At 44.5% G+C, this 19930-nt stretch overlaps 1 protein-coding gene across 4 annotated transcripts in view; it reads left to right on the top strand.

Annotated features, from left to right (window-relative positions):
• Nucleotides 1–19930, top strand: part of garre1 (granule associated Rac and RHOG effector 1) — a 216496-nt gene that overhangs the window by 89255 nt on the left and 107311 nt on the right. For 3 of the 4 annotated variants that reach the window (XM_078544681.1, XM_078544680.1, XM_078544679.1), the window contains exon 2: nt 7415–8982. The exons of the other annotated variant lie outside the window; for it this stretch is intronic. In XM_078544681.1, coding sequence (XP_078400807.1) covers nt 8524–8982 — 459 coding nt within the window. In that variant the 5' untranslated portion in view covers nt 7415–8523. The remainder of the gene's footprint in view (nt 1–7414; nt 8983–19930) is intronic. 4 annotated transcript variants of the gene reach the window in all.

The following is a 19930-nucleotide window of genomic DNA, read 5'->3' as shown; positions in this document are numbered from 1 at the left end:
TTTATCAATATCTGGAACCTAGTTTAACCCTTGTCACAGTTGAATTTTTTTAATTTGAGGTTGAAAGCCCTGTCAAAGTCCCAAGTCTGCAAGCCTGCTATTTATATTTCCATTTTTTTCCTTCCTTCTCCTGGAGCAGAGCCCTCTGTCTTTCTCTCCCAGCCCCCAACCCAGCCAGCGAACCCTTCAGGTATGACCTGGAGTCTCAAGGAATTGAAGATCAATCTCCAGGACATTGCAGTGTGCGATCCTGGAGAAAAATCATTGGGTCAAAAGCTGTTTGGCTGATGGTCAAGTATCATCCACTTGGATAAAAAGTCTTTTTCCTTTCCAATTGGCATAGGAAGGCAGTACGTCACAAGGATGGATGTGTTGGCCAAGTAATGGTTGGAGTATGGGGAAAAGTCATGCGATGAAACCACCAGGGATACATTTAATCTCAGTTGGCAACTCCACAGCCCAACCCCCCCCTCCCTCCAGGCTGGACATATGGCACTTTCCACTGTAAACCATGACCTCAGACCCTTGAGCTGCTGACTTGACTGACTGTGTGTGTGTGTGTGTGTGTGTGTGTGTGTGTGTGTGTGTGTGTGTGTGTGTGTGTGTGTGTGTGTGTGTCTGAATTAGCTTGAGAATGCCTAGCTCAGTGTTGCCACTGGAAGGATGAACAAAGAAAGTACAGCACAGGAACAGGCCCTTCGGCCCTTCAAGCCTGCGCTGATCATATTGCTCGTCAACTAAATCACTTTGCACTTCCGGGGTCCGTAACCCTCTATTCCCATCCTATTCATGTATTTGTCAAGCTGCCTCTTAAACACCACTATCGTACCTGCTTCCACCACCTCCTCTGGCAGCGAATTCCAGACACTACCCTCTGCGTAAAAAACTTGCCCCACACATCTCCCCTATAGTTTTCTCCTCTCACCTTAAATCTATGTCCCCTAGTAATTGACTCTTCCACCCTGGGAAAAAGCTTCTGACTATCTACTCTGTCCATGCCATTCATAATTTTGTAAACTTCTATCAAGTCGCCCCTCAATCTCTGTCGCTCTAGTGAGAACAATCCGAGTTTCTCCAACCTCTCCTCATAGCTAATAACCTCCAGACCAGGTAGCATCCTGGTAAACCTCCTCTGCACCCTCTCCAATGCCTCCATATCCTTCTGGTAATGTGGCGACCAGAATTGCACGCAATATTCCAAGTGTGGCCTAACCAAGGTTCTATACAGCTGCAGCATGACTTCCCAGCTTTTATACTCAATACCCCTGCCAATGAAGGCAAGCATGCCATATGCCTTCCTGACTACCTTATCCACCTGCGTTGCCACTTTCAGTAACCTGTGGACCTGTACACCCAGATCCTTCTGCCCTTCAATGCACTTAAGGGTTCTGCCATTTACTGTGTAATTCCTGCCTGTATTAGACCTTCCAAAATGCATTACCTCGCATTTGTCCGGATTAAACTCCATCTGCCATTTCTCCGCCCAAGTCTCCAACCAATCTATGTCCCGTTGTATCCTTTGACAATCCTCTTCACTATCTGCAACTCCTCCAACCAAACTTACTAATTAGCCCAGTTACATTTTCCTCCAAATTATTTATGTATACTACAAACAGCAAAGGAACATGCATTTAATTGTACCTTGTTAAGCCTCTCTGTGCATCTCATATAATGGAACTACTCTGAAGTGCAGTCACTTCTGAAGAGACACATAATGACAAGTCAGACCAGATACACATCAGCGAAATGAGCAACTGCTTATCTTGGTGATAAGACGATGACCAGGGCACCAGGGGAAGTTGTTGCTGCTTCTCTAATTGTGCCATGGGACCTTTAATGTCCACCTGAACCACAGTAAGAGGCAGTCAGAGTCTCAGTTTAACACATCATTCAACAAGTAGCACCTTTGACAAGGTGATGCTCCATCAGAACTGTGTACAAATGCTCCTGGAATTACTGGCTTGGGATATTGCGCTTTTGAAAGAGTGACAAATTAATGTGCTTTAATAATGCAGTGTTTGCTTTTCTTAATTCATCATCTTCACTCCTAGAGTTATACATCTCAAACTGTTCTCAGTCTTATAAAGCTCCTAATGCTCTGTTCACACATACTTCAATTTGATTTTTAGCAGTTAAAGTGGACAAAGTATGAAAATGCATAGACTTTCCATTATGCCAGCATTAATTCTTCAAACAGTTAAAGCAGATAATCTGGTTATTTATCTCATTGCAGTTTGTGAATTGGCTGCAATAGTGACTACACTTCACAAGACCTGCTTGTTTGTTGTAAAATGTTTTTGGATGTTCTGAGTTTGTAACCAATTAAAATGAAGTAAAATCAAAGTACAGTACAAATAAAGTTTCTGCATTTGCCCCAATTATTCCTGTTGAGACTAAATTCCACCCTCAGCTCTACCAACTTCACACTCTTCTGGTGCCTTGAAACTGGAATATCTGTTCATTCACTGATGTCAACAACAAAGGGTGTGCCTGCAGCAGTAAGAAGGCTAACAGGGCCTTGACAGGTATAGCCAGAGGATAGGTTCCAGAAGCTGACAATGAGGCTGCATAATGCTCTAGGGTACTGTGTATAGTTCTAATATCTGCCTGGGCATACTCCACACTTGAAGCGCTACAGGAAATAGCAACTGAACTTATACTGAACTTTATAGCATCTTAGCTATAAAGAGATGTTCAGTGCCTATGATTGTTTACTGTGAAGGAGGGGAAGCTCAGAAATACATTATTCAGGATTCGAAACATTAAATCATAGAACCAGACGACACAAAAACATGCAAAGAACTTGCATTTATATAGCATTTTCCATGACAATTTGCAGCCAGTGAAGTACTTCTGAAATATAGCCACTATTCTAACAAATGGAAACACAGCAGCCAGTTTGTGCATAGCAAGCTGCCACAAACAGCAATGTGGTAATTACCAGATAATCTTCTTTAGTAATGTTGGTTCAGGGATAATTGTTGACCAGGGGATTTGGGGACAATTCCCCTGCTCTGGTGCCAGGGGATTTTTGACGTCCACTTGAAAGCTTAGATGGAGCCACAGCTTAACATCTCATTTGAAAGGAAGCACCTCTAAGGGTGTGGACATAGGCTCAGGTTTGGAAGGATTTTATATATTCTTTCACAGGGTATGGATGTTGCTGGCTAGGCCAGCAGTTGTTGCTCATCCCTAATTGCCCTTGAGTAGGTGGTTTTGAGCAGCTGCCTTGTACTGCTGCAGCCCCTGTGCTGTAGGTACACCCACAGTGCTGTTCGAGAGAGAGTTCCAGGATTTTAAGGGGAGGCAGTGGCATAGTGGTATTGTCACTGGACTGTATTCCAGAAACCTAGAAATAATGCTCTGGGGACCTGGGTTCAAATCCCGCCATGGCAGATGGTGAAATTTGAACCAATAAAAATCTGGAGTTAAAAGTCTGATGATGTCAATTATCGTAAAAACTCATCTGGTTCACTAATGTTCTTTAGGAAGGAAATCTGCCATCCTTACCTGGTCTGGCCTACGTGTGACTCCAGACCCACAGCAATGTGATTGACTCTTTAAAAAAATGCCCTCTGAACAAGGGCAATTAGGGATGGGCAATAAATGCTGGACTAGCCAGCAACGCCCACATCCCATGAATGAATTTTAAAAAAAACTTTGATCCAGTGACAGTGAAGGAATTATATATTTCCAAGTCAGGATGGTGCGTGGTTTGGGGGGAACTTCCAAGTGGTGGTGTTCCCATGTATCTGCTGCCTTTGTCCTTGTAGGTGGTAGAGGTTGTGGGTTTGGAAGGTGCTGTTAAAAGGCCCTTGGTGAGTTGCTGCAGTGCACCTTGTAGATGGTACACACTGTTGCCACTGTGTGTTGGTGGTAGAGGGGGTGAATGTTGAAGATGATGGGTGAGGTGTAGATCAAGCGGACTGCTTTGACTTGGATGGTGTCGAGCTTCTTGAGCATTGTTCGAGCTACGCTCGCTGGGCAAGTGGAGAGTATTCCATCACACTCTTGACTTGTGCCTTGTAGTTGGTGGAATTAGCAGCAGGACTGTGGCATTTTCTGGCCACGTTTCCTGAGTTACTGTACTACTTGGAAAATGTTGCAACAGCATTGGAAGTTAATGGTGTGTGATAGTATGGGAAGGTAGATTTGAAGTAGAAGATCAGCCTTGATCATTTTGAATGGTGAAGAAAGCAGAATTGCCTATTCCTTATTTGTATTCTTCTGTTGAGTTTCCAGATTGTCAATTACGACAAACACCTAAGTGACAACGAAATGTTTACTTCATCGCTGGCAAACACTAAGATTGTGAAAGGCACTAGAGGAATACATGGCATTTTTTTCAGTCTGGCTGAAAAATGCCAGCTCTGTAATGACTGATATCTGTTCTGTGAATCTGTCAGTCTGACTATTAAACTTTGAAAACCAGTGAAAATTTAATTAAATAAAAAATGTAATGACTTCCAGTATCCTACTTTCTATGAGGGAAAATTGAGGTTGAAGAACGTATGTTATTCCTGAGATTGCTCCAACCCCTTTACTACCTCTGTGTTTTGAAACTTTTAAGTTTCACTTGAAAATGCACAGTTTTGAGTAATGAACCTGTTTGAGTGGTAGTGCCACAAGATTTAATGTTAATTTTTCAAGACTTTGGTCTTGGATATTGCCCCACACTCTGTCACACTTGCACCCCCATTTGGCAGCCATACTGTTGTCTGAAATAGAATTTTGTGCGTTGGAGAGAGAGAGAGAAAAAGAACCAAAGGATTTTGGCTATCTCATCCGTATGCAAGGCACACTTCCCCAGCTTGATTAACAGTTGTGAACAGGGTGGGTAAAGGTACTGGCTAGTGTGTTGCTGAACCGCACGGTACTGGGGTTTAATTCCCAGATTCTGCTTGGTTGACCAATTTCAGTTGGAGCAGTAGCTGGAACACTTCAATTGACAATCTCTTAACCTTTGAAAGGGAACCTGATCACTGTCCAACACTCACTGACAGCTACCCATGTGTGCATCTAGTGAAGACAGGAGCCACTTTAGCTATAATATTCTTCAAGATGTCTTTCTGTTTATCAGCACCTCCCAAACCCATGACCATTTCTATCTAGAAGGACAAGGGCAGCAGGTGCATGGAGGAGAACTTGCAGGTGGTGGTCTTCCCAAGTTATACATGCTATCCTGCCTTGGACATTTATTGGCTGCCCCTTGATGGTCACCGGGTTAAACTTTAATGCCAAACAGCGCTATGGGTGTACTTTCATCAAATGGACTGCAGCGATGAAGAAGACGGCTCATCACAGCCTTCTCATGGGCAGTTAGGAATGGGAAAAAATTCTAGGCCTTCCCAGCAATGCCCATATATAGAGAAGGGAGGAAGAAACCCAAGAAGATTGGCTAATTTGCCAAGGCATCAGAAGATAGTGAGGATCATGGAACTGCGCCTCAGGAAAGGAGGGGAAATAATAAAATACTGCAAAGGTATTCAAATTCTGGCTGCCAAAGTGAGGGTTGTAGAGGTTGGGTTGTTAAGTATACTCAAGGCTGAGATAGCCAGATTTTTAATCAGTAAGAGGGAATCAGGGGTTATAGGGAAAAGGCAGGAAAGTGGAGGTGAGGATTACCAGATCAGCCATGATCTCATTGAATGGTGGACAGACTCGTTAGGCCGAATGGCCTTCATCTGCTCCTGCGTTTTATGGCCTTTAAGGGAGCTATTTGCATAGCATCCTGCTAAAGATGGACAGCTAAAGCTTCTGTTACCTGACAGCCTGGATCTTGGGAGAGTGGACACTAACTAAATAAGCTCTCCTGAATTCATTTAGTAATGTGCAGCTAATCTTTCTGCTATCTGCTGGGCGTGGGGAGAGGGACCCAGAATTCAATACTTGTGCAGGGCTGACTACGACATTCTGACTGCTGTGTATGTACCGAGTAGCAATGCCAGGACTCAATGTCATGATGCCTCCCATTCAAACGTGCTATTGCATCATTGGAACAGGAATTGGGCAATTAGCCCTTCGAGTCTGTTCTGCCATTGAGTGAGATCATGGCTGATCTGTGTCATTCCCATTTACCTGCCATTGCTCCATAACCCTTGATGCCCTTATGTCATAATAGTGAGGAGCACCACATACAGAAGTATAGTAACAGGAGTACAAGCCATTTAGTCCCTCGAGTCTGCCATTTCGTGAGATCATGACTGATGTGTGATCCATAATGCCTTTCCTCCGTATTCCTTTAACACCTTTGGTTAGCCAAATCTGTCCATCTCAGATTTAAAATGACCGATTGATCAAGCATCAGTTGCTGTTTGTGGAACAAAGTTCCACCCTTTGTGTGGAGGTGTTTCCTAACTTCACTCTTGAAAGGCTTTACTCAAACTTTTAGGTTATACCCCCAGTCCTAAACTCTCTATCTTATCAGTTCTACTTGATAGCTTGAAAAATTCAGCCAAACCACCCCTTACCCTTATAAATTTTAGCGAATATAGCTGTGGTTTGTGTGAAATCTCCACTTAATTATTGTCCATCATTAGGGATTCAGTTGCAATGTGGTAATGTTACACGGAAAATAATTCAGAAGCCTGGACCAAGGATCCAGAGACATAAGTTCACGCCTCACCCAGGGAGCTGGGAATATTGCACTTAATTAAATCAAATAAATCTGGAATTAAAAAGCTAGTGTCAGTAATAACGACTATGAACTGCTGGATCATTGTAAATCCCTCCAGTTCACTGATATGCTTTAGGGAAGGAAATCTGCCATCCTTACCTGGTCTGGCCTATATGTGATTCCAGACCCACAGCAAAGTGGTTGATTCTTAACTGTCCTCTGAAACAGCTGAACAAGTCACTTTGTATTCAAGAATGTGGCTCACCACCACCTTCTCAACAGCAATTGGGGATGGGCAACAAATGCTGGCCTTGCGATGTCCACATCCTGAGAATGAATTAAAAAAATTATTTGGAGCCCAGAGCGTTCACTGGCCCCAGTAAAGCTGATAATATGGGCATGGGGGAAGACACCAGCTTTAATTTAATGTTGATACCCAGTGTTGGGAGTTTCTGATTAAGGGAGCATTTTATGTAGAATGTACATCATGGAAACAAGCTATTTAGCTCGGCTGGTCTGTGCCAATGCTTATTCTCCATGTGAGCCACCTCCAATCCTACCTCATCCAATCCTATCAATGTATCCTTCTATTCCTTTCTTCCTTGTGTTTATCTAGCTGCTCCTTAAAAAGGTCAGGCATAATTTGAAAAATAAAAGTTCAAATAGTCAGTTGGTTTCCCAACCTGCTACTTCCCCAAAGCAGCGGCAGTTGTAAGCTCAAGGGATGTTTAAAGCCAGAATTCTGACTTCCTCACAGCAAATGTATTGTTTGGATTGATTTCTCTTTCTTTATTTCAGGAAATGACCTAGAGGCCTTAGCAATACGTTAGTGCTGTCCTGCTTCACACTGCAACTGAATGCATAAACAATCTGGAAGCAGCACTTGTTTCCGCTGTCGATCCCAAACTACCTCACCAAGGATTTAAAAACCCAACACGTATGAAGGGAGGAGGAGGCAGTCTGTGAAATCTACGGGAGTCGGAACATAGGCACTCGTTCTTGTTTCAGCGTTAAGGTTGAAACACTACATCCAAATGAACTACGTTTGACTGACTGGATCTGTCAAAAAATTATTTCACGAGCTTGAATTGATCATGGGACAGAAGTAATGTGGACAGCTTTTGAGCAATAGTCCAAGCACTGAGTAGTTAATATTTTAAGTTTAACTTTCGCTGTTGATCAGTGTCCTAGTCCATTTGGTAGGTCTGCTAATTTGATTTTTATTTTAGTGTTTGTTTGCTCTGTAAAGGTGTTCCTGTTTGTGTGTTGGAGCTAGCAAGTGTTCCATCAACATCGTATGATTCGAAACAAAAAGACAGTGCTTTAATACTAATCAAGCTGGCTAGCTGATTCCATTGTTTCTGGGTTTGCTCACTTCCTTTCACCTCCCAATCCTCATTTCTTTAGGGAGTGAAATGGCACTGACTCCTCCAGTTGGCCACTGTGGCTGGTTTTATTGTAATCATTGGAATAGTGAGAGGCTCTGCTAGACCCTTCCATCCGTTGCTGTGTAGCTCTTCGAAAAGTAGGAGCCACTGATGAATGTGCAAGTCGGAGACAGAGCACTGGTAACCAATTCTGAAAAGCTCCTCATCTTTTTTTTAATTATTATCTCTCCGGACTTGACTGGTTGCAGCAGGGCTGCACCTACAGAAGATTAGTACAGTTGACCTACTCAGCAATCAACTCCAGTGTTGACGGACTGTGTGTGTGTGTGGGGAAATGCTTGCCTTCTGGCATGCTCTAGAGCTAGAATTATGTACGTGATACTCTTGACTCTTTTTGCAGAACGTACCATGTTCAAAATTGTTTGAAACACTTGACCAGAAGAAAATTGCTACCTTGATAAGACTTTTTACACAAAAAGCAAAGCAAACAACAAGCCCACAGAAAAAGCACCGTCACTTATGTATTGTTGCAGTGCTCGGGAAAATAAAATGGACTATAAGCGGCGGTTTCTGCTTGGCGGGTCCAAGCAGAAAGTGCAGCAACACCAGCAGTACCCAATGCCTGAGCTAGGCAGGACCCTGAGCGCACCTATGGCATCCACCGCTGCCGTCACACCTCCGCTGGCACCCACCACCCAGATAGCTGACATCCAGCAGGGAATCTCCAAATACCTGGATGCACTGAACGTATTCTGCCGAGCTAGCACGCTCCTCACGGACCTCTTCAGCAGCGTTTTTCGAAATTCACATTACTCTAAAGCAGCTATGCAACTGAAAGACGTGCAGGTACATGTCATGGAGGCAGCAAGCAGACTCACAGCAGCAATAAAGCCAGAAATTGCGAAAATGCTGATGGAACTGAGTGCAGGGACAGCAAATTTCAAAGATCAGAATGACTTCAGTCTTCAAGATATTGAGGTAAGGAAACTGGCAGACTTTCTTGGCTAACTGGGACCTGTCACTGTATACATAGAACTAATAAAATACAAACAAATAGGATTGTTTCAAGCTTTTTATTTTTTTGTCAAAGTTTTGCCCAAGGAGCTTGTTTGGTGAACTAGTTTACAAGAATTAATATACCTCGCAGTGTATGGGGGTTGTTAACATGCACATTTGAAATAGCATAATTGCTGACGGCCCTTACTACCAATGAAGAAAAAAAAAACTTGTATTTTATAGAACCTTTCACAGCCTCGAGACATCCCAAAGCACTTTCCAGACAATGCAGTATTTTGGAAGTACATTTCATGATGTAATGTAGGGAAAGGTGGCAGCTAATTTGTGCACAAGATCCCACAAACATCAGTGAAATAAATGGCCAGACCATTTCTTGGTGTAGTTGAGGGCGAAATAGTGACCAGGGTGCTGGTGAGAATTCTGCTGCTCTTATTCAAAATAGTGCCATGAAATCCTTTACTTCCACCTGAGAGAGCAAAACACTTCACCTGAAGGACGGCACCTCAGTGCAGCACTCCCTCAGGATTGCACATATGGAGTGTCTGCTTGGATTGTATGCTCAGGTCTCTGGACTGAGACTTGAACCCACAACCTTCTAACTTGGAAGTGAGAGTGCTACCCACAGAGCCACTGCTGGCACCTAGAATGCCACTTTTATAAAATTGGAACTTTTTGAGAATTTGGTGCTGTCCGAACTGTGCAGGCCCATAGGTTTGATCCCTGGTCCATGCTGGTAGTCAACCAGGGTAATGGTTAGTGGGCTGCACTTGGCCTCAAACCCTTGGGTCGGAGTGAGGTAAAATTGGCTAACGTTTCTCCTTTCCGGTGACCCATGCTAGAAGTTTACCTGTAACCGAGATAACGGTTTAGCTGTGATGTCCTTTTATGGTTTGGTAACCTTATAGTGTCCAGACTGATGAGGTATTCTGGAGGGATGGGGCGGGGTGGTGTGGTGGTGATACAGCCTGTGTAACTATATAGAAGCTTAGACTTGACCCCCTTTGGGAGCAAATTCTGAGTTTGGGGTGGAAATTGGTGCAAGAAAGATTGGAACACTGATTAGCGGATGTGGTGTTGTTAAATGGGAAATTCAGGAGAAAAAAGACACTCAGGATCTGCTGTGTTATTGGGTGATTAGTGATGTGTGTTGTGGAATGCGCATGGTTATTGGTTTGCTTTACATATTTATTTTAAAGTTTTCCCCCCTTTAAAATATTTTACTTTCTTTTACCCTGTTTGTTTAACAGTTACACAGCAGCAGCAATATACAATGTAAAATGGCCGTTCTTGTTGTAGTTCAATAACACAGCTGGTTTAAAATAGAAGAGTAGAATATGGTGGCGATATGCAGCAAGCCCATATTTTACCTCAGTCACCCAGGGTTCTATCCAAAATGTCAATTTAGGTTTCCTCTTTGCACGTAGAAGGGCTGGTTGTCTATTTCCAACACACCTTGTTTCACATTTCTATACCAGAAGTCCTCGGTTAATGTCGTTACTTCTTTCCCAGAAAACGCAACGTTATGCAAAACGTAGACGTGATGTTAAAAATGGGGTTACGTTCCTGGGAGGAGGCTTTTGGCATGTATATTTCCATACCAACATGGACATTAATGCTTTAAAGTTAAGAAGCTTTAAAGTTAAGAAAATGTATAAAACATTAACAATAAACTTATCCTAATGTGAGAAAGCTAAGAAAACATTAAGCTTAGCTATTCACCAAGCTGTGAAGCCGTGTCGCACTTGGGGAAATTAGTGGAGGAGTGGTGGTGGAGGTGGGTTTTGCTGGAGGTTGCGAGCTTTTGGAAGGTTTTTTTTTAGGACTCTTAATTGGCCACTGCAGCATCCTTTGACGGGTTCTTTGCAGTGGGACTTTTCAATCATTTTTCCAGTGATGGTTGCGGTTCTGCATTTTCCTTTTTTCCAAAAGAGCTCCCTGTAGCAGTTGACTGCATTGTTGATGCTTCTGTTCATTCTTGAACAATGCCCTCTTTCATGCTCCTCTTCACCAAAGATGGCCATTGCCTCTTGGAGCTTTTTCAAGGCATCGCTGAGTGATTTTGAGCTAAATGTCTTGGTTGATTGGTGGTTCTTGCTCATCTTCTCTCCTCCACCCCCCCACCCTCCTCCGCGGCCCTCTGTTGTTCCATTTCTTTCTAGTCCTTGGTAGACAAAATCTCTGCATGGGAGGCAAGCAACTCTGCAACATCCTTGGTCTTTTGCTCATCCAATCCAATTTGCTTGCCAATTTCTACGATCACCTCTTAGATTTTTGCAGTAGGCTCCACATAGCCTTGGGCTCTAATGCAACCTGGCCACAACTTCCTCTGCACACCATTCATTTTGGATGAGGTAACCTCATTCCAGGCCACAGGGATGTTATCAATGGCCTTAACGATGTCATAATACTTCAAAAATTCCTTTAAGGGTAGGGCATCATCACCTTCAGTTTCCCTGATGATCTGTCTGAAAACTCTTCTATGGTAATAGGCCTTAAAGGTTGCAATCACTCTTTGATCCAAAGGCTGCGAAAGGGAGGTGGGAATATTGACATTGTCACTGAGGTCATCAAGAGCAGTGGAATGACCAGGACCATTGTTCAGGAGAGGAAATGCTTTGTTGGCAAGACTATTTGCTGAACAATAATCCTTGACAGTTGGACAAAAGTAGGATGTAAACCAATTCTCAAAAATTGCTGGGCTACCCATACCTTCTTGTTTGCCACACAACAGGTAGCTTGTTCTTTGAATAACCTTTCATTGCCCTGGGTGTTTGGGAATGGTAAACAAGCATTGGCTTCACTTAAAATCACCTGCATTCCCAACAAGCAACAATGTCCTTTTCTGCTTTAAACCCTGGCATAATCTTTTCATCTTTTGAAATGTGTGTCCTGAAAGGCACCATTTTCCAGAATGAACCAGACTCATCACATGAATCACTTGTTGAGGAGTGTACCCACCCTCTTCAATGATTTCACTTAATGTTTTAATGAAGTATTCAGCTGCCTTATCATCGGCACTGGCAATGTCCCCACGTCCCCATCCATCTTGGACTGTGGCTGGGGTGTCACTTCTGTATTGAACATTGCCTGTTGTGGCGTAGATGCCAATTCATGAAAGGCAGCCCCTTCCACTGCTGGCACAGATGTATAGCGTTGGCCCGAGGTCGGCATATATATTTTTTCCTTCTGCCGGGCTCTCTCCCGCCATTTCTTTTGTCCTCTGCTTTTTCCATGTCCTTCCTGACTGCTTGTCTCCAGGCACTCCGTTCAGCAGCAAGGACTTCCCATGCTTTGAACTCCGATCCAGGTCAACTTGAAGACTTGCTGACAGGCATCCTTGTATTGCAGACGTGGGTGATCTGTTGGGCCTGTGCTGATACCAAGCTCACCGTAGAGCATGTCTTTGGTGAAGCGGCTATCAACCATTCAGCTCACATGACCCAGCCAATGGAGTCCCTGCTGACTTGAGGGCAAATGTGCTGGGGATCCCTGCCCACTGGTGCACTTCCATATCCAGCATTCTGTGTTGCCAAAAGATGCCCAATATTCTTCTGAGGCAGCGGAGCTGATACAACATGGGAAGAAACAGTTACCAGTTATAAGCTCTCACTTAATTGGCATTAAGCACGAATGCCAGGGGTTACTTCCAACAGTGGGAGAGATCATTGTCTCTCATTGTACAGCTACTGCCCACCTCAAGCTGGGCAGCCCCCAGTCAGTTAGGTGCTGTCCCACCATGACCTGCTAGCTTCAGTGGGTGCTTGGAGCTTAGAGAGCCATCTCTCGACGTGGTGGGTTAATAATCTATGCACCAGACAAAACAAGCTCAACAAAGGAGACACCAGTTCTTTGTATCGCAAGCTGGAACACAAGGACCATGTGTCCTGGCCTTACAGACAACTTTTTGCAGGTTGATGATGTAGTCAAGGCAGCTGTGATAAACAAAGAACTTAGAAGGCTCAATGTGGATGTTGCTCCACTGCAAGAAACTAGGCTCACTCGAAGTGAATCCCTTAAAGAGAAACACTACACATTCTTCTGGCAGGGGAAAATCCAAGGGGCAACGCTTGAGCATGAAGTGGGTTTTGCAGCGATAAACGCTGTACTCACAATGATTGAATCCCTCACAGAAGGCTCAGAGACTTCTTACTCTTCGCTTGTTAGCAACTGCGGGTCAAGTTAACCTCATGTGCATCTATGCCCCGACGTTCACCACCAACCCAAAAGTCAAGGATCAATCCTCTGAGGCACTTGACGCTGTCATCAGCAAAATTCCCAACACCGAGGGACTGTAGCTTCTCAGGGATTTCAACCCAAGGTTAGGTGTAGACTACACAGCTTGGCCAACGTGCATAGGGTTCCAGGAAATTGACAAGATGAATGAAAGTGGACAGAGGGTGCTGGAGCTATGCTGCTACCATGGACTCTGTGTAACAAACAGCTACTTCCAAATCAAGCCATTCCACAAGGTGCCCTGGAGACATCTGAGATCTTGTCACTGGCACCAGCTAGACCTCGTAATCATCAGGAGTACCCACCCTCAACACTGTCCTCATCACTCACAGCAATCACAGCACTGACTGTGACACTGACCCCCGCGCACGCCCCCCCCCCCCCCCCAACAATGTGTAGCAAGGTCAGGCTTCAGGCAAGGAAACTATACCACTCCAAGAAGAAAGGTCATCCACGGATCAAAACTTGCTGTAACATTGGCCCAGAAAAACCCAGGAGTTCATCAACATCCTCAATCAGGCTCTTTCAGCCAACAGCAGCCAAGGGCAGAGTGAGGTCCATAATTCTGCATTCACTGTGCACGGGAAAAGAGCTCAGAGGAATGCTGACTGGTTTGAGGCTTATCGGACTGAAATGGAGCCAGTTACTGCAAACAAAACCTAGATGCCCTGAGCTGCCGGAATCAAATCTCAGCAGACTGCTGGGCACTGCCCCAATCAATACTGGTTGAAACTCTGCAACACAATCACAATTTGCTGCTGAGTCAGGGTTGCTGGAGGGATGTATGAAGGAATTAAAAAAGCAACAGTCCCAGCTGCAGCCTACTCAGCCTCCTTGAAGGTTAAGACAGGGATGATCATCACTGAACCTAGCAAGTAGGTGGAAAGGTGAGTGGAATGCTACCTCGACCTCTACGCTACAGAGAGCATTGTCTCTGAAGAAGCTCCCAGAGCCATTACAGACCTTCCTGTCATGAAGGTGCTGGACAGCAAGCCCGCCATAATAGAGCTCAACAAGGCCATTGACCATCTTGCCAATCATAAATCCCCAGGAAACAATGGCAATTCCACTTGAAATCATCAAAAATGGAAAGCTGGCACTACTGCAGCACCTCCATGAACTTGTCTCTGCTTGAAGGAAAGACTTGTGTCTCAAGACAGGCGGGATGGAAAAATAGTCACCTTGTGAAAAAAACAAAGGGGATCACAGTGACTGTAACAATTACTGAGGCATCTCCTTGTTAAGTGTTGTGGGGGAAGGTCTTTGCTCATGTTGCTCTGACCAGATTACAGACTTTGGAATCATGTATCTATCCTAGGCACAGTGCTGCTTCAGAGAGGGCAGGTCAACAGTTGATGTGATTTTCTTACTTCGGCAGTTACAAGAGCAGTGCCGCAACCAGTGTAGACCACTCCATATTGCCATTGTAACTAACCAATTCATGCTGGTACTTTGCAGTAGCAGCACGAGTGATATTCTCCACTAGCAGGATTCTGTCATCAAGCCAAAAAGATGCTCTGTCTACCACACAAATGAGTAATGTGGTATATGAATTTCAGTTCCGGTGTGATGTCAGGTATGTAGGCCACATGCCCAATGACCGGTGGATCGTATCAGACAGCATGTTCCCTCAGCTGTTTGCAACAGGCAAAGTATTCAACCATCCTATGCTTACAAAATTCAGAACATAGTGCCCAACATTAGATGTGATACCACGATTGAACAGCACCCACTAAACGGTCCCCATTGTGTTAAGAATGAGCACATTTTAAGATAATCAGCCTGGCTCTCAGTGTGGCTCACTTATGCATGCTAGAAGCTGCATATATTCACACACACGGCCCTGTCCTTTGCAAACAGAGAGTGCATGTCCAGACATTGCACCTTTTTCAACTTAATAAAAGCTTGGGGGCAACCATTCACTGGTTCATTACCCATGGCAATGTCTTGACCAATTAAGAATCGACTTGCCTGGTTTGAATTTAACCAAAAGCTTGACAGTTAACTGTTCCCTGGTGTATTCTTCATGGCAACGCCTCTACCAATCCAATTCCACTTGCCAACCAGTCAGCACCCTCTTCTCATTCAGTATATATTTTGTTCCCATTGAGATTTGGTGCTCTTGCAATTCTGTCCTGCTGAGTGCAAGACAAAAAGCTTTGACAGCATGCCTCTATTTTCACCAGTACTTAAACTCTCCATTGCCTTTGTAGACCTCACCAAGGTCTTTGACATTGTCAGCAGAGATGGACTCTAAACAGAAAATAGATTGCCTGCCTGGACACCTGGGTGCTATTTCTTGCCAGGAGAACATGCAGTTTCGCCAGTTACAATGTAGCATCATTGGAAGCTTTCAAGATTAACAGCAGAGTAGAGCTGCGTCTGGGTTCCAACTCCCTTTGGCATATTTTTCCCAGTGTTGCTATTTATATGCTTTTGGTGACTCAAATATGTCTAACTACATGCCAGGCCTGAAGGAAAGCTGTTCAACTTGGAATGACTGCATGCAAAGACCAAAATGTATAATGTCCTAGTCCGTGAGTTGCTGTTTGCTGATGATGCCACGATAGCATCCCATACTGAAGTTCACTTGCATCAGCTTGTAGATTGGTTCTCCCAGGCTTGCGAGGAGTTTGGACTGACAGTCAGCGTCAGGAAGACCAAAGTTATTGGCCAGAATGCAGAGACTCCACCTTGCATCAACATTGACAACCTCACTCTGGAGGTCGTTGACGGCTTCACGTTCCTAGATTAACAATTACCAGCAACCTGAACCTTGATCTGAAATCAGCAACAGGATTGCTAAGGCTGTAGCTGTCATATCAAAGTTGAGAAGTTGAGTGTGGACCAACAGCAAACTAACCGAAAATGCAAAGCTCCGTGTGCACCAGGGTGGTGTTCTCAGCACCCTCATTTACAATAGTGAGGCATGGACAACTTACGCATGTTAACAGGTTTTTTTATACCTTGCAAACCACCCACGACGAGCATCAAATGGTTCTATGTTTGAACATTCACCATAGTCTTAAGATCATCATACAAACTCCTAGCCTTTTCTTGAATAAGGTAAACTGAGACGCAATTTTTTCAAATTCATTCACGGGGTGTGGGCTTTGCTGGCTGGGCCAGCATTTACTGTCCAACCTGAGTTGCCCTTGAGAAGGTGGTGATGAGCTGCCTTCTTGAACCACTGCAGTCCATGTGGTGTAGGTACACCCACAGTGCTGTTAGGAAGGGAGTTCCAGGATTTTGACCCAGTGTCAGTGAAGGAGCGGCGATATATTTCCAAGTCAGGATGGTGAGTGACTTGGAGGGGAGCCTTCAGGTGGTGGTGATCCCACCTATCTGCTGCCCTTGTCCTTCTAGATGGTAGTGGTCGTGGGTTTGGAAATTACTGTCTAGGGAGCCTTGGTGAATTCCTGCAGTGCATCTTGTAGATGGTACACACTGCTGCCACCGTGCATCGGTGGTGAAGGGAGTGAATGTTTGTGGATGTGGTGCCAATCAAGTGGGCTGCTTTGTCCTGGATGGTGTCAAACTTCGTGAGTGTTGTTGGAGCTGCACTCATTCAGGCCAGTGGGGAGTATTCCATCACATTCATGACTTGTGCATTGTAGATGGTGGATAGGCTTTGGGGAGTCAGAAGGTGAGTTACTCATCGCAGATGCCTAGCCTCTGACCTGCTCTTGTAACCACAGTATTTATATGGCTAGTCCAACTCAGTTTCTGGTCAATGGTAACCCCCAGGATGTTGATAGTGGGAGATTCAGTGATGGTAATGCGATTGAATGTCAAAGGGCGATGGTTAGATTCTCTCTTGTTGGAGATGGTCATTGCCTGGCACTTGTCAGCCTATGCCTGGATATTATCCAGGTCTTGCTGCATTTGGGCATAGACTGCTTCAGTACTTGAGAAGTCGCGAATGGTGCTGAACAATGTGCAATCATCAGCAAACATCCTACTTCTGACATTATAATGGAAGCAAGGTCATTGATGAAGCAGCTGAAGATGGTTGGGCCTCCTGGAGCTGAAATGATTGACCTCCAACAACCACAACCATCTTCCTTTGTGCAAGGTATGGCTCCAAGCAGTGGGGAGTTTTCCCCCTGATTCCCATTGACTCCTGTTTTTCTAGGGCTCCTTGATGTCACACTTGGTCAAATGCTGCCTTGATGTCAAGGGCAGACACTCTCACCTTACCTCGGGGGTTCAGCTCTTTTGTCCATGTTTGTACCAAGGCTGTAATGAGGTCAGGAGCTGAGTTGCCCTGGCCTTGACCATATCCAAACTGAGCATCAAAGAGAGCAGGGTATTGCTAAGCAAGTGCCACTTGATAGCACTGTTGATCACCCCTTCCATTTACTGATGATGGAGAGTAGACTGATGGGGCGGTAATTGGCCGGGTTGGATTTGTCCTGCTTTTTGTGTACAGGACATACTTGGGCAATTTTCCACATAGCTGGGTAGATGCCAGTGTTGTAGCTGTATTGAAACAGCTTGGCTAGGGGTGCGGCAAGCTCTGGGGCACAAGTCTTCAGTACCATTGCCGGAATGTTGTCAGGGCCCATAGCCTTTTCAGTATCCAGTGCCTTCAGCCGTTTCTTGAGATCACGTGGAGTGAATTGAATTGGCTGAAGACTGGCATCAGTGATGCTGGGGACCTCCGGAGGCGGCCGAGATGGATCATCCACTCGGCACTCCTGGTTGAAGATTGTAACAAATGCGATTGCCTTATCTTTTGCACTGTTGTGCTGGACTCCCGCATCATTGAGGATGAGGATATTTGTGGAGCCTCCTTCTCCAGTGAGCTGTTTAACTGTTCACCACCATTGACGACTGGATATGGCAGGACTGCAGAGCTTAGATCTGATCTGTTGGCTGTGCTTAGCTCTGTCTATTACTTTCTGCTTATGCTGTTTGGCACACAAGTAGTCCTGTGTTTTAGCTTCACCAAGTTGACACTTCATTTTTAGGTATGCCTGGTGCTGCTCCTGTCGTGTCCTCCTGCACTCTTCATTGAACCAGGGTTGATCCCTTGGCTTGATAGTAATGGTAAAGTGGGGGATATGCTGGGCCATGAGGTTACAGATTGTGTCTGAGTACAATTCTGCTGCTGCTGATGGCCCACAGTGCCTCATGAATGCCCAGTCTTGAGTTGCTAGATCTGTTTGAATTCTATCCCATTTAGCACGGTGTTAGTGCCACACAACACAATGGAGGGTATCCTCAACGTAAAGGTGGGACTTTATCTTCACAATGACTGCAGTGGTCACTCCTACTGATACTGTCATGGACAAATGCATCTGAGGCATGTGGTGTTGCGTTTGCTGTTCAATCCAAATAAGTTAGCAGTTTTTCCATATCCATCATAATCCCACACTGATTATTTCTACTTAAATCTAACAGCAGCCAAAGGAGTTGCTGGCATAACAAACTCTTATTTTATCAGTGTTTTTAATAATTATTTTCACTGTTGTTGCTGGCAAGTCAAGACCTCTAGTGATATCCACTGCACATTCACATGTTTCAGAGTGTTTTATAACATCTAATTTCACTTGAAGTGTAACTTTTCTCAGCACAAAGCACTTCATAATTACTGACTCTTTTTCAGCTCATTATGAATGAATGTTATGGGTAAAATTAATGAATAATACCACAACAATTTAAGACAACCATGATTGTGACAGGAGGGAACTCTGTTTTCATGTCCCAAAATGTTGCAATGCACACTCCTCCAATCCATACTGTACAGGGCGGTGAGTCTTTAACCAGCGGCATTTCAGAGAACCATTGGAGACCACTACAGGACAGTGGAACCTGGGCCCAGCACAAATAGAAACCTGGGCTGCTTGCAGTAACTGATTTCCCCTGAGCTTCCCAAGATTGCCTGCTCGGCATCTCCCCCGAGGCCCAGCTCTCGCAGGCTCAATATGGGAGTTACGTGGGAATGTCCAATGTTAATGCAGAACAGCAGCAACACCATGCAAAGGCTGGGTATTGATTGGAGATCGACATTAACATGAAGCGACATTGCGTGGGGTGACATTAGGCACGGACGTCCTGTTTAGTTTTTATCTTCTGCGTGTTCAACCTTTTGGAGTTTGAACACAACCACCTATAAATTTCCTTTACTGCCTTTGCCTCTCTCCCTCATGCAATTCCAAACAATCAGCAACAACTTTAATTTATATATCTTTAATGTAGTAAAATCTCCCAAAGTGCTTCACATGGTTGTTATCAAACAACATTTAACACTGAGCCACATATGGAGATATTAGGACAGCTAGCTAACCAAAAGCTTGGTCAAAGAGGTAGGTTTTAATATAGGTCTTAAAGGAGGAGAATGAATTAGGGACAGGGAGGTTTAGGAAGGGACTGTCAGAGCTCAAGTCCAAGACAGCTGCCAATGGTGGAGCGATGAATATTGAGGATTCGCAACTGGCAATGAAATAAATTACCAGATAATCTGTTTTTTGAGATGTTGGTTGATGGGCACGTATTGGCCAGGGCACTTAAGGAGAACACCATTGTAACATAATGGAATGTAGTTGTAACATTTTAGGATCTTTACCTTTTTAATTAATGTTCTCTTATTGATATAACATTCAGCTTACCAACGATGAACTCTGAGACCCAAGCCTTTTAGAGTACTGATTCAGATACTTAGGTCGGATTC

Source organism: Cetorhinus maximus, chromosome 6 (genome assembly GCF_964194155.1).
Source record: "Cetorhinus maximus chromosome 6, sCetMax3.hap1.1, whole genome shotgun sequence".
Classification (NCBI taxonomy): domain Eukaryota; kingdom Metazoa; phylum Chordata; class Chondrichthyes; order Lamniformes; family Cetorhinidae; genus Cetorhinus; species Cetorhinus maximus.
The sequence above is the reverse complement of the archived record's forward strand: the minus strand, read 5'-3'. Positions and strand labels throughout refer to the sequence as shown.